General features: G+C 33.1%; 1 protein-coding gene across 1 annotated transcript; it reads left to right on the forward strand.

Moving 5' to 3' along the window:
* Positions 1 to 536: 536 nt before the first annotated feature.
* On the forward strand, positions 537 to 12603 carry LOC133200559 (uncharacterized). Its single transcript, XM_061336342.1, has 4 exons — positions 537 to 564; positions 11357 to 11629; positions 11726 to 11939; positions 12261 to 12603. The coding sequence occupies exons 1-4, from the start codon at positions 537 to 539 to the stop codon at positions 12601 to 12603; spliced, it is 858 nt and encodes a 285-aa protein (XP_061192326.1).
* The last annotated feature ends 3702 nt before the right edge of the window (positions 12604 to 16305 follow it).

Consider the following 16305-nt stretch of genomic DNA (forward strand, 5'->3'; position numbering starts at 1 on the left):
CATATGATCTAACAAATATAATTTTAACAATGAAATAGTAGAATCTATATCGAATCGCAGCACTTTTAACAAACTACAATGGGTGCCCAGAATATTTCATAATATTTTATAAACTGTGCTTAAAATTTTAACTTGGTTATGCCCTTCCATTATCGAAATTTATAGGTGACCATGACCTCAATACTGCAAGTATATTTGCTAAAATTACGTGACTACCACTTAAATTGGCAAGTCAAATAGAAAATCAAATCGCCCTCAATAGTCATATCTACATTTTTTCAAAATATATTTCCATTTGCGGGGTCAACAAAAGGTTGATAGGGAAAAAAGCATTGTTTCTCTTTGCACGACCAAACTTTTGTGCGTTCTGCGATAAATTCAACGTGTTCGATTTTTTTCTCTTTCTTTGTATCTGTAGCACTATCCAGGGGCATTCAAAACACAAAGTCCAACATTTATTTTTAAGTAAAATGACAAAGTTACAAACCTGAAAGTTACAAACGCCTGTGTGAGAATTCTATGGGTTTCCCCCAAAGATGGCGGTCAAGGAACAACTTTTGGAAAGTGTGGATTCAACTTTACGTAGTTACTAACCATATTACGTTTACATTTATTACATGTGTTCGATATTAGTTAGTACTAAAAAGAATCGCCATCCTGATTAAAAATTTATTTTTTATCACAAAAAACTTCGATAATTCCATTGAGCACCTTCATTGAATTGCGTAAAACAAAGTAAAATGGATCGACTACGTTGATAACTATTATGTCTAAATTTATTTTGAGAAATATTGAACTATCTTTCAAAAGATTTGAACAATGTTTCAATGAATAAATCACAGATTTCTAGTTGAGAAAGGTCTTTTAATTGGGGGTGTTGCGAGAGATAATCGAATATGTCTTTGTACATCTAAAGACTGAGATTGATTGTATGTTGTTTTACGTCCCATTCGAGAATTTTTTCATATAGAGACGTCACCATATAACGGTGAAGGGCTTCAAATTTTGACCTTTACTCGGCACTTAGGGCCATTGAGCAGTGAGGGATCTTTATCGTGCCAACGCCTGCCGTGACACGGGGCCTCGGTTTTTAAGGTCTCATTCGAAGGACCCGCAACTTTCACTTCAAAGTGCCGAGCGCATGGCGAAGGAACAGTTGCTACCCATTTTTTATCGACTTAGGTCAGTCACGGCCGAGATTCGAACCTCCCGATCAAGCAGCGAGCGCTCTACCGACTGAGCTACCGTGAACGGTTCTAAAGATTGAGAAAAAAATAAAACCAGACACCTTTTGTGAATCTTAAGGTTTTTTAATACCTTTTCTTAATACTTTTTTCCGAAAATTTAAAAGAAAAATACATTATAATCAGCATTCCATTAATAAGAATTATAAATGATGGCTGTAATACATGTACATGTATGGAGAACCATTAGATATACTTTGATATTATGGAGACACCAATGATATGAATGTTTTCGTATTAGTTAACAAATACAATGTATGTTTATTTGTATCGGCGTATAACCCAGTTGGTCTTTCTCTTAAAATAAAACTTACTACTATCTACTATGTAAATATGGTTTATTTCGAAAGTATTTACAAAGAAATATAACTCTAACTTAGATTCCCCCAGCGAGTGTTTTTAAAATACCGGTAAGTTGCATGCCTCGTTTTTCTTTGTAATAAAAGGAATGTAACTTGAATTCTAGATGAAATGTAGTTGGTGTTTTCTTTTTTATTGAATACTAAAACCTTTTATCCCCGTCGCCACTGATAACTGTATATGAGAAACCTTCAGTAACAATGTGTCTGAAGTAACCATTCACAGGCTTACAGTGCGAACCTCAAGATAAACAACACTCTTACCTTCTTAGCAAATAAAAGATTTATTATGCTCTTTATTCCGTTTAAAATCTCCATTTCATGTTGGAAGCGATACCATTTTTATTGGGGATTTAATACTTCGCCGAAGATATTTCGTGTAACAAATTCTGTTATAAAGTTCATTGTAAAGAAGCTCTGTTCCTTGACCAGATTACTTGAAAAAATCAATTTCAAGGGGTTTTTGAGGACCATCTTAAAAGAAGGTAAAAATGAACACCATATTTACACTTCTTTAAGGGATGAGAAGGTTAAATTGACGCTACTTGGTGCGCCTGTGGATACGGAAGTAAGCAGTGTATGGTGCACACATTGTACACATTGCACAACTCTAATATACCAACTTGTTTTCTTTGATAAAAAAAAAATAGTTGAAGCCTGAGTGAATGGTTTTTAATGGCTACGAAGAAAGGTTGGCTACATCTCATTTTATGACATAGAGGAGTGCTTTATGTATTTATAAGTCACACTTGTGTAGTTACAAAAATAGACTGAAAAATTGCAACAAAGATTTCATGATTTCATGCAAGCATTAGTGTGAGAATTTCTTTATTACACATTCAACAATGGAATAATGTAATTTGTTTATTGAATAAGACTGATATTTTGTCACAGTGTAAAAGAATATCAGAAGTGCAGCAAATCTATCGATTTTCCTTCCTTTCCTTTCCTTCCCTTCTGACATTCTGTTATAAGATAGATGAAGTAAATAAACCATCCTTGCTGTCAAAGTTTTTCCAGATATGATCTTGAACTCCATGTTTACAATGTTTTCAATCTCAAAATCGCTAAGCTATGACATCTCGACTGCTCAGCTTTGAGGTCACAGTCTATGACACCGAGTTTCGAAAACAGAGGCAAAGGGAAAAATCAAAGAAAATGTAATAAACAGAAAAATTAATTCAATATTTTGTAGTTGTGTGTGGAATTTATTTTATGCATGAGACAGGACTTTTTGATATTTTCACTCCTGCTTCGTACTCGTGAAAATATTTTAAAAAATCCTGTTCCGCTCCTGATATTCCATATCCAACTACAAAACACTGAATATCCTCTATTTAGACTATAAAATGAATTCAAAGCAGTAGTGTCACAGTTTTGTCAGCGACATGGTTTGGATTACCAGTCGCGATCTTGAAGCATGTTACAGCCGTTCGTTGCTCGATTACGACTGAGTCAACCATTTTTTTTTTTTGTCACAAGTCATCTACGTATTGACGTCAGTTTCACATTGTGACGTCACAAACATGGAGCAAACCATTACATATGATAAGCTATTTATAGAACATGTGTATGACTATATGTATGCCAAATTTCATTCTGGTCTGAATTGTGGTTTTGTGGGGGGAATCATTTATCACACCCTCTAAAGAGGTTGTGCTGCATCCAGATATTGCATCTCATTGATATTATTAACATATTGGATTTATACTCAATAAGCATGGCAAACCAAAATCACTTGTTCTCAGTTATTATAGGTACATGTACAAATGAAAGTATCATTGATCTTTGATGGCATACAATATTGACTTTGTACAAAGGTAACAATTAAAAATTAAATATTTATTGTACTGAAGTCTATGAAAGGTACATATGCATCAGAAAAAAGTAAACGTTGCATAGTTAATAAGTTCTTTTCCCGAATATGATTACATCATGGAAATGAAACATATTTTTTTAAGTAAGTTCTAAAAAGACTATACATGACTAAAAAAGACCCTTGAGTGCCTAAATTGACCAGCAAAGTTATATAAAAACAACATCTATTGTTGATTATTCTAACTGACTCACCTAAGTTATAGGCTCATTATAATATACAAACAATTATCAGTGTCTTTCTTATATCCGTCATAGATAACTTATGAGACCTTATCTGTTTTAAGGATCTAAATTGTTTATTTAAATTTAGACCACAATCCTATCACGTGGTTTTTCTAAAACCATTTTTCGAACATTCAACAAATGTTCCTTCAGTTTGTAAATACGTTATTGTTTTTGTTGAATTTATATGCACAGTTTTCATATATGTGTATATCTCCTTTGAAACCTGGAATTGAAAGTAATAAGTGTCTGAAGACCTACAAATATGGGTGTAATGTCGCAGTCTTTCCTATCACATGTCTGATCCTCATTATTGATCGTTCTATATGTTTGTGTAGTTATCACACACCTATTACATAAATGCCTGTTAGTAATATTATACATAGGATCAGGATAGGATCATACTATGATTTTTCCAAGAAACTGCAATTTAAGCATTCTTTGGATGTACTAACAATATTTATGGTGAATTTATTAATATATCACGGAATCAAGGCATTACCTGTAGTAATGTTTGTAATGCTCACTCATTCAATATTAGGTGACAAAGAGTTGATAATTAAGTATAATACTGGGACACACCAATTTTACGAAAACCCCTTTCTAAATAAATGTAACCTTTCGATCCACAGGTTAGCAGTTCTTCTAGAGTATCCACTATTTCTACTAGATAAACTTATATACTGCATTATAGACTTATTATTATTATGTGGTGATATTGAAGAAAACCCTGGTCCATCTGAATTATCCACTTCTACATCAGATGTATCCTTTGAAAATTCTACAGATTCTCTCGAACTTCTTTTGGAAAACTCAGTTTCTATAGTACATCTTAATGTACAAAGTCTTAAGCATAAATTAGATATTATTCAAGCTGAGCTTGGGGGATTCGATGTATTGACTTTTAACGAAACCTGGTTAGATAACAGCATTGATACTCAAAGTATACTGTTGAACAGTTTTCAAGAACCTTTTCGACGAGATAGAAAAGGAAATAATTATGGTGGTGTTATAATTTACTTGAAAGATAACATTCCGAGTAAAAGACGATTTGACTTAGAGCTTGAGGAAATTGAATGTATTTGGGTTGAATGTAATATATATCATAGGAAATTCTTAATAGGAACTTTCTATCGCCCCCCAAATTTAGAGACTAGTAAGTGGGATTACATTGCTTATTCCATAGAAAAAGCGAAGGATACTGGAATTAAAAATATAGTTATTACGGGAGATTTTAATGACAACATATATAATACGACTAATTCCAAGGTACTTGATATAATAAAAGACCTATGCATGTCGCAACTTATTACCGAATGTACACATTTTACCGAAAATTCTGAAACGCTATTAGATCTCTTGATAGTTAATAATTTAGATGTAATCGAGTTCTCGGGAGTTGGTGATAATATATTACCGAGTAATATTAGGTATCATTGTCCAATATTTTGTGTACTCAAATTTCCTAAATCATATGCAAGAACTTTTAAGCGTAAAATTTGGTCTTTTTCAAATACCGATTTTCATGATTACCAAATAAATCTAAGTAATAAAAACTGGGACAATTTGATATGTAATGATGTTGAACGAGCTTGTCATAATGTTACAGACGCAATAATTGAAACTGCCACTGAAAATATACCGAATAAAACTATTATTTCCCGTCCAAACGATCCACCATGGATGCACAACGAACTCAGGTTATTTATTAGAAAACGTAAACGTTTACACAAAATTGCCAAACGAACAAAATCTTCTGACGACTGGGCTAAGTTTAGAAAAATGAGAAATATTTGCGTGAATAAAACAAGAAATGCTAGGCAAAATTATTTCATAAAACTAAGTGATCAACTTAGATCAGGTACATTATCTCCTAAGCAGTGGTGGTTAACATTAAAAAGAGTTACCGATTTTTCAAATACAACTAGAAGCTCTTATCCTCCAATGATAAAAAGCGATAACGATTTACCAGTGAGTGAAATCAAAGGTAAAGCTAATTTGTTTAATTCTTATTTTTGTTCACAATCTATAGTCAACGACGCAGGAAGGGAACTACCACCACTCCCCGATGCAAATGAAAATAAGAATGTGTTAAATAATATTATTATTTCCGTTGAAGATGTTTTGGACGTTTTACAACTTTTAAATTCTAATACGAGGGCTATTCATTAAATAATGACACTAAATGTACTCCTTTTAAATTTTACACTTGATTGAATTGGAACATCTCTTGAAATGTTTATTGTCTTCCATACTATTGATTTGACACGTAGTCACAACCTATTTATAAAGCAATTTTCAAAGAAAGCATCTTTTTCGGACCCACCCTGAGGACACTGTTAACATGAAGACAGAAGGAAAGTCCCGAAAGGACATTTTGAACACCAGGTCGTATATTAAGTATCGCTTTCTAATGAATATTACGGGAAAAGAAATTTTCAAAGAACTCGTGTCATTATATGGGAACTCTGTTGTATCTATCAAAACCGTTTATCGATGGATAAAGCATTTCAAACTTGGTAGGGAGGCAGTTGAAAATATCAAACAGCCCGGAAGGCCAAGATCAGTTATCAATGAGAAATCAGTTGCAGCAGTAAAAAAACATTATCGACAGAGACGGCAGACTGACCGTGAAGCAGATTGCCAAGAAGCTGAACATTTCATCGGGTAGCATTTTTAAGATTTTAAAAGAACTTTTAGGAGTCAGGAAAGTATCTGCGAGGTGGATCCCACACATTTTAAATGATGAGCAAAAAAGAAAGCGATTGCAAATTTCTCGAAAACTATTGAAAATTTACGGAAAATGTGATAAAAGACGTCTACATGAAATTGTTACGGGGGATAAAACTTGGCTACATTTTTATGAACCTGAGAGAAAACTGGGAAACAAAATATGGCTCCTTAAACAAAGTAAACGACCTACCATTGCTAAACGCGGCAAGACAGCAAGGAAGGTTTTGTATGCAATCTTTTTTTATTCTAACGGGGTAGTCGCTCAAATTCCAATTAAAAAGGGCAGAAGTTGTTTACGTGAAAAAAATATTGTCTGAGGTACAAAAACATTACAAAAATAGAAGATCAAAGTCAGGAATGAGGGGGATCAAGCTTTTACATGATAATGCTCCAGCACACACTGCAAAGTACACACAAGATTTCTTGTGTGAAAATGGAATACAGCAACTGGATCACCCCCCTTATTCACCAGATTTATCCCCATGTGACTTTTTCTTATTCCCTAAATTGAAAAAAATGCTATCTGGACGGCGTTTCCATTCCCGTTCTGCATTAGGTTCAGCGGTGTATCAGTGTCTAAAGAGTATACCTCTTTCGGAGTATAGAGGCGCGTTCCAAAGCTGGATAAAACGACTTCAAAGATGTGTTGAAGTAAAGGGTGATTATTTTGAAGGAATGTAAATAAAATAGAAAATAATACTATGTTATTTCTTACTGTATTGAAGAAGTCTCACTATTTAATGAATAGCCCTCGTAAAGCCAATGGGCCGGATGAAATAAACCCTACCTTGCTTAAACAAGCTGCTACAAAACTTGCAGAACCTTTAAGTAAACTATTTAATTTATCTTTGCAACAGTCAATAGTTCCAGATCAGTGGAAAATTGCAAATGTAACCCCCGTGTATAAAAATGGCGCAAAGAATGTCGTTAGTAATTATAGACCTATATCTTTACTTAGTGTCCTAGGGAAATGTATGGAGCGATGTGTTTTTAAATATTTATATAACTTCATTCATACAAATGATATTTTAACACCAAAGCAATCTGGTTTCAGACCTAATGACTCTACAGTCAACCAATTGTTGAGTATTACAAGTGATTTTTATAAAGCTGTTGATCAAGGGAAGGAGGTTAGAGTCGTATTTTGTGATATTAGTAAAGCTTTTGATAAAGTGTGGCATAGGGGCCTTCTACATAAGTTAGAAAAAATAGGCATCTCCGGAAAATTGCTTAAATGGTTTGAAAATTATTTATACAAAAGGAAGCAACGTGTTGTAATGAATGGAGCGAAATCGGAACTAGAATATATTAAAGCTGGTGTTCCCCAGGGGAGCATTCTTGGTCCACTGCTATTTCTTATTTATATAAATGACCTGGTAGTAGATATAGAATGTATAATAAAACTTTTCGCGGATGATACATCGCTTTATGTTATTGTTGAAAACGCATATAATTCATCTAATCTGATTAATAGCGACCTTGCAAAAATCAATGAGTGGTCAAACACCTGGCTTGTAGCCTTCAACCCTTCCAAAACTGAATGTTTAACAATATCTAGAAAAAATCGAAAACCATTTCATCCATCGCTTGTATTTAACGATGTTCATTTAAAAGAAGTCGATGCACATAGGCATTTGGGAGTTATATTTGCTAGTAATTTATCCTGGAAATTACACGTGGATGAAATTATAGGTAAAGCTTATAGTCGCCTGACAATGATGCGTAGAGTTAAATTTATACTGGATAGGAAAACGTTACAAAATATCTATTTTTCGTTTGTGAGACCTATACTTGAATACGCCGATATCGTTTGGGATAATATACCAGACTACTTAGTAGATAAACTTGAAGGTGTTCAACTTGAAGCTGCTAGAATAGTTACGGGAGGGAATAGAATGGCAGCTAGGTACTTGTTATACAAAGAGGCGGGATGGGTAACCCTATCAAAAAGAAGAGAAAATCATCGTTTAATTCAATTCCATAAAATATATCATAAAAAGACCCCTGATTACTTAGTAAATATTGTCTCCGAGTATGGCAATCATAGACATAGTTACAACACTAGACAAGAAAACTCACTACAAGAAATCCAAACTAGAACCCAACTATACTATAATTCCTTCTTTCCCAGTACAATACGTATTTGGAATAAATTACCTTTGGTGATTCAAAATAATCCATCCCTTTCAAGTCTTAAATCATACTTAAATTCTAATTTATCTAGAATACCCAATTATTTCTTTGTTGGGAGTAGGCTTGGTCAGATTTTACATACGAAACTCAGACTGGAATGCAGTTCTTTGAATTTACATATGTTTCGTAGAAATCTGTGTATTTCTCCACTATGTTCATGCGGCGAGATTGAAAGTATCGAACATTTTTTCTTCCATTGTAACAATTTTATAAGAGTACGAAATAGAACTATTCTTTCAATACCTCATCACATAACTGTTGATATATTACTTTACGGTTCACAAAATCTGTCAGAAAGGGAAAACCAAAATATTTTTCTTGTTGTCCAAAACTTTCTGATAGAAAGCAAAAGATTTTAAAACAAATCACTTGATATTTTTACTACGAGATATTATTCGGTCTCTTTTTTCAGTTCAAATTTTTATTAGTGATGTGGCATGAATGAGTGAGGTAAATTTTATTTTGTTATGTATAAATTGGAATTTTTGGAGATTTTCAGCGACTTCAATTCCAGTAAACTGTTCACAATATAAATGTATGAAAGTTTTCCATATGAGTGTACTATTTTAGGTTTCATTCACATACAATTCTCTCACTTGTTGAATTTGCAGAAAGAGGGATTAATATAAGCCTTATGGCTTGTTTCCCAATTCTTTTGCATTTATTACTAGTGTATTGTACCATTGTCAATTTCTTCAATAAAAAATATTGTTTAAACTAAAAAAGACTAAAAGACTAAATACTAAAAAAGGAATGCTTTAAAAGGGTACATTTATATAATAATTTTGAATTTCTTCATGCATTTCTTTTAATTTTTTTTAAACTCTGTGGTTTTGAACACAGATGGGCGGACTGAACGCAAAACTTATGGAAAATAAGGACACTTTATTCCAGTTTATTTCGGATAACTATATACTGAGTATAATTACATCTTATCTTGCATAACATGTTGCATGGAGAATGAGGACGTGTTGTAAAGGACACACAATAAGAATCTGGAATTTTGATCTAAAATATAAATAATCTATACATGTATCCTGAAATAAGAGAATTCTCATGTTATGTAACATAAAAAAAAACTGGAAATTTGATAATTTTGTTATCATTTTCTCCGACATTCCAGGGTTCTCCGATTGCTAAGGGCTTAGCTTCGTATTGTTATGTGAAGGTTCTCATGCCCTTCAAGTTATAAACAAGATATTTATATAAAATAATTGCTTGTATTATCAAGCATGGATACCACTAGATATATTAAATTGATGCTTACTTGACTATATAATTTAGCTCAAGGTAAACATTCTCTCACTTTTCTCAATATTGTTTAAAAGTATCAGTGTGTAAAATGATATATTGCATCAGATAATCCTTTGATCAAATGTCCAAAATTTTTATTTTCGTAAAATTTCTATACAGTATATAGTTTGGCAGGTGATATATTTTTATCTCATTTATTTGTAATTTACGTAAGACTTTTCTAAAAGTTTATGCATATCGATGTACTTAAATATATTTATTAAAATAATCAACTGTATAAAATTAAATGTGTATTGATAAGCACAAAAAGGCATTTGAATTGGGACAAGTCTTTTGCATACTGTTAGACACCCTTTTCAATTATCATCACGTCCAATCAAAAATCAAAGGTTAAATCTAACATTAATTCCATACTTTCTTTAAACTACTAGTACATCAAAAAGTCTCACCTTCAACATGACTCATTATACATGATTATACAGTCTTGCTTTGGCATGCTGTTGAGTCTCTCACTGTGTCTTAACTGTTTCTGCAAATCACACTGATTAATTTCAGAAATTGATTTAAAAGTTTACAATACATTGTATAGTGATGTGAACTAATACAGGCAATTGTCCTTTTCCAAATGCATAGTTCTGCTTGAAATGAAGCGGTTTACGAAATTATAAGGTTTTCAATACATATTCGTATAAGCATGAACTACATCATGCAACACTATTTTGATACAGGATACCCATTAAAGAATCATTTTGCATAAAATATTCTTCAGCTGAACTTAAACATTTTGACTGCATGAAAGATATAAAGTGAATCCCAAAGGCATCAAACAGGCTTCAGCATACTATAAACAAGATATTTTTTAAATCTCTGTTTCTTATGATTGATAACAATACATTTATGTTGTAAACATGACATAGTTTTAGATTGCATTGATACGTTTGCATTTACTTTAAAATTCACATCACAATTCTTTTTTTAAAATTATTTTGAACTTATAATTTCTTCTCTAATACTTTAGGATTCATTGACAGGTCAGATGTGATCACCAGCTATGAATGTAAGAAACAGTGCTCAAGATTTTCTCCGATGTGACATGTGTAAAACAAAAGTATTACAAAGTAACTGCGAATTTTGTGACATAAATTTATGCAAAATGTGTGTTGGGGAGCATCTCTCGGACATTTCCAGTAAACATCGGGTTGTACCATATAAAGATAGACGTTCTACTCCAAATTATCCCATATGTCCAAATCACGAACATTAATCTAGCGAACTTTATTGTGAAGTATGTGACCTTCCTGTATGTGCTACTTGCATATCATCTGATGAACATCAAGGGCATAAATTGATAGATGTTCTGCAAAAACTACACTCCAAAATGGAATATTTAGAAAATGAATTGAAAGATCTAGAGAAAAGAGTGCAACCACAATATGAAGCAATTGTAATTGAAATAAAAACTGAAAAAAACAGAGTTTGAAAAGCATTACGAGGAACTCACGGCAGATATCTCAGAACAAGGAGAAAAATGGCACCAAGAGATCGACAACATTGTCAACAAAATGAAATCTGAGATCAAAGATATGAAAAACAAACACTTGTCTCTCTTAGATAAACAAGAAGAAGAAATTTCACAGAATATTTCTGTTATAAAGCAGTACATTGTTGTTCTCAAGAAAATGGTGGCTTACAATGACATTCACTTTGATAATGTTTTTGCATACAAATCAAAAAATGCTGAATTCCGTGGACTACCCTACACAATCGAAGTTATATTGCCATGTTTCTCATATCAGGATATCAATAAAGAACAGATTTAAGAACTCTTCTGTTCTCTGTCAGCATTATTCATCACAACAATTGAAAATAACTGTACGTCAAATGAATCAAAACCCCAATCAACACCAAGGAAACCACTGCTTGATGAACCAAAAATCATCAACACGATAGCCACTCCTTTTGACAAACAATATAATGTTGCTTGCCTCAGTGATGAAGACATCTGGACGTGTGGGTATGACAACAAAATAAAACTCTACAACCTGAAAGGCAAACTATTAAAGTCAATTTATACCAAGTCAGGGAACATTCCATGTGACATAGCTGTTACTCGAAATAGAGAATTAATATATTCTGATTATGATACGGGGACAGTAAACATCGTAAAGAATAAACCAATTAGCGAAATTCTTAGACTTGAATACTGGAAACCTCTCCGTCTTTGTAATACCTCCTCTGGTGATCTCCTGGTTACAATGAAAAGTGCTCCTTTCACACAAACGAAAATTGTTCGCTATTCAGGCTTCATAGAGAAGCAGACCGTACAGTTTGGTGATAATGATAATCCGCTTTATTTTTCTGGTCCCTCATACTTGTATATTACAGAAAACAGAAACTTGGATATTTGTGTGTGTGATAGTTTAGCTAAAGCGGTAGTTGTTGTTAACGAGGCCGGGAAACTCCGATTCAGATACACATTTCATCCCTTAATTGCTAAAAAGTCTTTTAATCCGTGCGGAATCACCACAGACAGCCAGAGTCAGATCCTGACATCAGATTTTAACAACAATTGTATCCACATTCTGGATCAGGATGGACAGTTCCTGCGATACATTGATAACTGCGATCTACAAGATCCGTGGGGTTTATGTATGGATTCAAAAGATAATCTTTTTGTTGCAGAGTATGGTGGAAGAGTAAAAAAAATCAAATATATGTAAAAAGCTGGCTAACATAAACCAATAGTGATCAAGATTCTTATTGTGCTTGACGATAAAACTAATAAGGAAAGTGACATTGATGATCAGAAACACTGCACTGCAGATCACAGTTTTCATACCTCTGCTATTAGGATCTTTATTTTAGACTCAAAAGAACTATTGATTTTTCCCCTGAAATTATTAATTACAAACAAAAATGATTGAATTAATTTTTTTTCATATTCATTGAAATAATACGCATCTAAACATCCTTTTTATTCAAGTGTATTCTATCATGCAACCTTCTTAGTAAAACACAATTTAATCTGTTATATCGAAATATGAACACTCTAGCTGTCATTAGTTTACAATGCGTAGACAATGCATTTCTTACAATAGGGAAAAAATATGTATGTACAAATATTGTCTGCTTTAGGCTTTTTTACACGAGATGTACATGTATATTAACAAACAAAGACGTCAAAATTCCATAATTAAATAAAAAATGTTCTCCGCAATTTTCTTTTAAGAAATGTCCTCACATGAACAAAATCAATAATGTACAAGTAACAATAGTCCATTTTGATAAGTAGGTAGAGTAAGATGACAATGAGAGAAAGAGTGGGACGAGGACGAAAATGGCATTGGAGGAGGATTAACAGTTGAGAGACATGCCAGGGAAGAAAAGGGATGAAGCTTAAGGTAGAAAGTGGGAAAAGAAAAGAGGGGGAAACGTTTGCAGAAAGGGAGTAAAGAGAAGGATATCCTCTTGAACACAGCCACATAAATCCAACGTATAATTTAAATGGCACAATCAAACTTAAATATTCCAAATTTGATGGAAAAGTAAAAAAAAAAAAGGCGATATATTTAAGCGATGACTAGCTATAGGGTGAACCTTGTGACGGTACATGTTGTCGTTTTGTACATATTGTCGTCGGCGACAATATGTACCTACTCTCACTGCACATATTGTCGTCCATCTGTACATATTGTCGCCGACTGAAAAGTTACATATGTACATATTGACATTATGTGCCTCACCCTCACTGTACATATTGTCGCCCCAAGGATATTGATGTTTAAAGATGTCTTTTGCTGATTTTTGGTAGTTTTGTGAATGTAATTGGTGTGAGAATCACACTTACGTGTCTCGTTTGCTATTTCATGCAGCGTGATTGTGACGGTACATTTTGTCGTCCTGTTCATATTGTCGCCGGCGACAATGTGTACCTTCCCTCACTGCGCATATTGTCGTCCATCAGTGTTATTGTATATGTTAACTTAATTATTCAATTATGAAATTTTACCTGTGGACTAAGTATATACAAGTTAAACAAACAGAATTTACCAAAGCAAAAAAAAAAAAATAATAATCAAACCACCAAGCGAGGGGGGGGGGGGGGGTGCTATATCTGCCTTTGGTATTTGAGAAGATTTTTAAAGATTTTCTGTATATATTCAAATGTAAAACTTTGATCACCCATTGTGGCTCACATTCCCCCTGGGGTCATGACTTGAACAAAATTGATTTTGTTTTTGTTTGTTTGTTTGTTGTAAAAATGTGTTGAAATTGACCCAGTAGTTCTTGAAAAGAAGCTGAAATTATGAATAGTTAACAGACAAACGGACGGTCAGACAAAATGTGATCAGTAAAGCTCACTTGAACTTCCAGTTCAGGAGATCTAAAAATGTTATTTTTTGCGTTATTCCTACATTATTATTAACAATAAATTATATTCATAATATTATATCGGCACATGATCGTATATAAGAATTATTTCCAAATAACATTACTACTGAACAAAAAAAAAAATATTCCTGTATTCAATCTCCAAGTATATATTACAAGAAAAAAAGACTAGCTGATTTATCAGATATCTCAAGAGTTACAGTATCTTGATATGTCATAGTGATGTACATCAATCCTGGACACAATTTTCTGACCAAAAAGTTTTCTCCCTACAGTATTGCGAGTAATGCTGTCTGTCTTCCTCCGTGCGTGTGTGTGTTTGTCAATTTCTCTTTCTTTTCTCAAGTAAATATTCGTCAAAACAATATATCGACGACAATATATACCGACCTTGACTGTACATATTGTCGCCGACGACAATATGTGCTGGTGCTTGACTGTACATTTTGTCGTCCATTATGCAGGAAGAAAATAAGGCTCGTCTCGGTACATATTGTCGCCGGCGACAATATGCACCGATGGACGACAATATGTGCAGTGAGGGTAGGTACATATTGTCGCCGACGACAATATGTACAAAACGACAATATGTACCGTCACAAATCTTCAATCTTTAAGAGGATTTAGACTCTCGGCTCACTTTTGTATATCCTATTTTACGATATATTGGTGTTTTGGACATCGAAGTGAAATCAAAACTTATGAGTCATGGTCAGTAAATTCCTCAATAATAAAATTTGAACACGTTTAGGATATTTTGAAATTAGGTATGTGAAAAGTAACCAGAAAGACTGAGCTCGAGTCGTTCAGGAAACTTTACTTCAAGGTTTTACCCGGATGTGTAAAATCTAAACAATCTCAAAAGGATGTTTCAAGACCTACTGTATACTGAACCTCATCTTAGAATATAGTCGTAATGACTTTTTAAATTTCTTTACAAATTAACCTTAGACAACAACAATCTCTATAAAAGGTATTGTTGATGATCGTCTCACTATGTCCATAGAGGAAGATATCCGCCACCTAATGGCACACTTCAACTTGGATTCATTGACAAAAAGTTTGTTCTCAAAAAAATATTTTCTTTTTCTTGCCTTCATTTGTTACACGTTTTCAAAGGGAGTCAAATGATTCTCATGATTTTGACGCAACTGAGCTGTATGTTCAAATAATTTCTGATGATCTAGAGATTTCCATCCAAATGATGGCAAATGTTTGCATCGCATATTTCATAACCAGCTTGCTAAATTAATTTAACATGGCACAAAGTTCCACTAATACAAGGAATTCATTTCTTCTCGATGGTTCATTGTTGACAAGAGGTAGAATATTATTATAAAAATATCTCTTCAAGAAAGACTGCACCAGATAATACACTTTAATGCCATAATAATAATGCCAGGATCTGAAAAAGAATAATGATATATGTATTATTTCAGATGTTTGTATGAAAGTTATTTATTATAAGACTCATGTTCAGCTTCTTCTGAAAGAGAGAAAGATATTTCTTTTAGATGGGATTGCTTAACTTGTTGTTGACCAAAAGTTTTCTTATGGGTATCCCAGCGACTATGATATGTCTTTGGAGTCGATTTTGCTATATTTGTGCCGATTTCGTGTGAACAGATCCAGGAAGTTTCCCTTGTATTATTATGAATGTTTCACAAGTAAATGTGCATATTATTCAAGTGTTTATGGTAAACTATAGTAGTTTACGAGTATACTCATAATACACAAATACAAGTATATATTTGTCAAACGTGAAATGCCAGTTTAATATTTTGTTTATTTGAAAACCTCATTTGATGATTCATATTTTGTCCACCATTTTTTGGATCAAAAATGGCACCAAGTTACTTTTCGGTTTTAAATGAAATGTGAATGGAAGTTCTTCAAGAATCTTTTCCCTAAAAAAAATATCGCAGTTTGTTAAACTTTTTACATGTACATGAGCTTATCTATTGGCTTTTTTGATATTATCATACAATACATCTTACAGAACATTTAGTTAAAAATTATTAATATAAATA

The sequence above is a fragment of the Saccostrea echinata genome, unplaced genomic scaffold, assembly GCF_033153115.1.
Source record: "Saccostrea echinata isolate AGI-Se365-2 ecotype Australia unplaced genomic scaffold, CSIRO_AGI_Sech_v1 ptg000040l, whole genome shotgun sequence".
In the NCBI taxonomy this organism is placed as follows: domain Eukaryota; kingdom Metazoa; phylum Mollusca; class Bivalvia; order Ostreida; family Ostreidae; genus Saccostrea; species Saccostrea echinata.

Coding starts and splice junctions, on each gene's coding strand:
- LOC133200559 (XM_061336342.1), top strand. CDS start 537: ATGGCGGTCAAGGAACAACTTTTGGAAA. Junction 11,630..11,725: donor ATCAAAAAATGCTGAATTCC/GTGGACTACCCT, acceptor GTTCTCTGTCAG/CATTATTCATCACAACAATT. Junction 11,940..12,260: donor TACAACCTGAAAGGCAAACT/ATTAAAGTCAAT, acceptor CTCATACTTGTA/TATTACAGAAAACAGAAACT.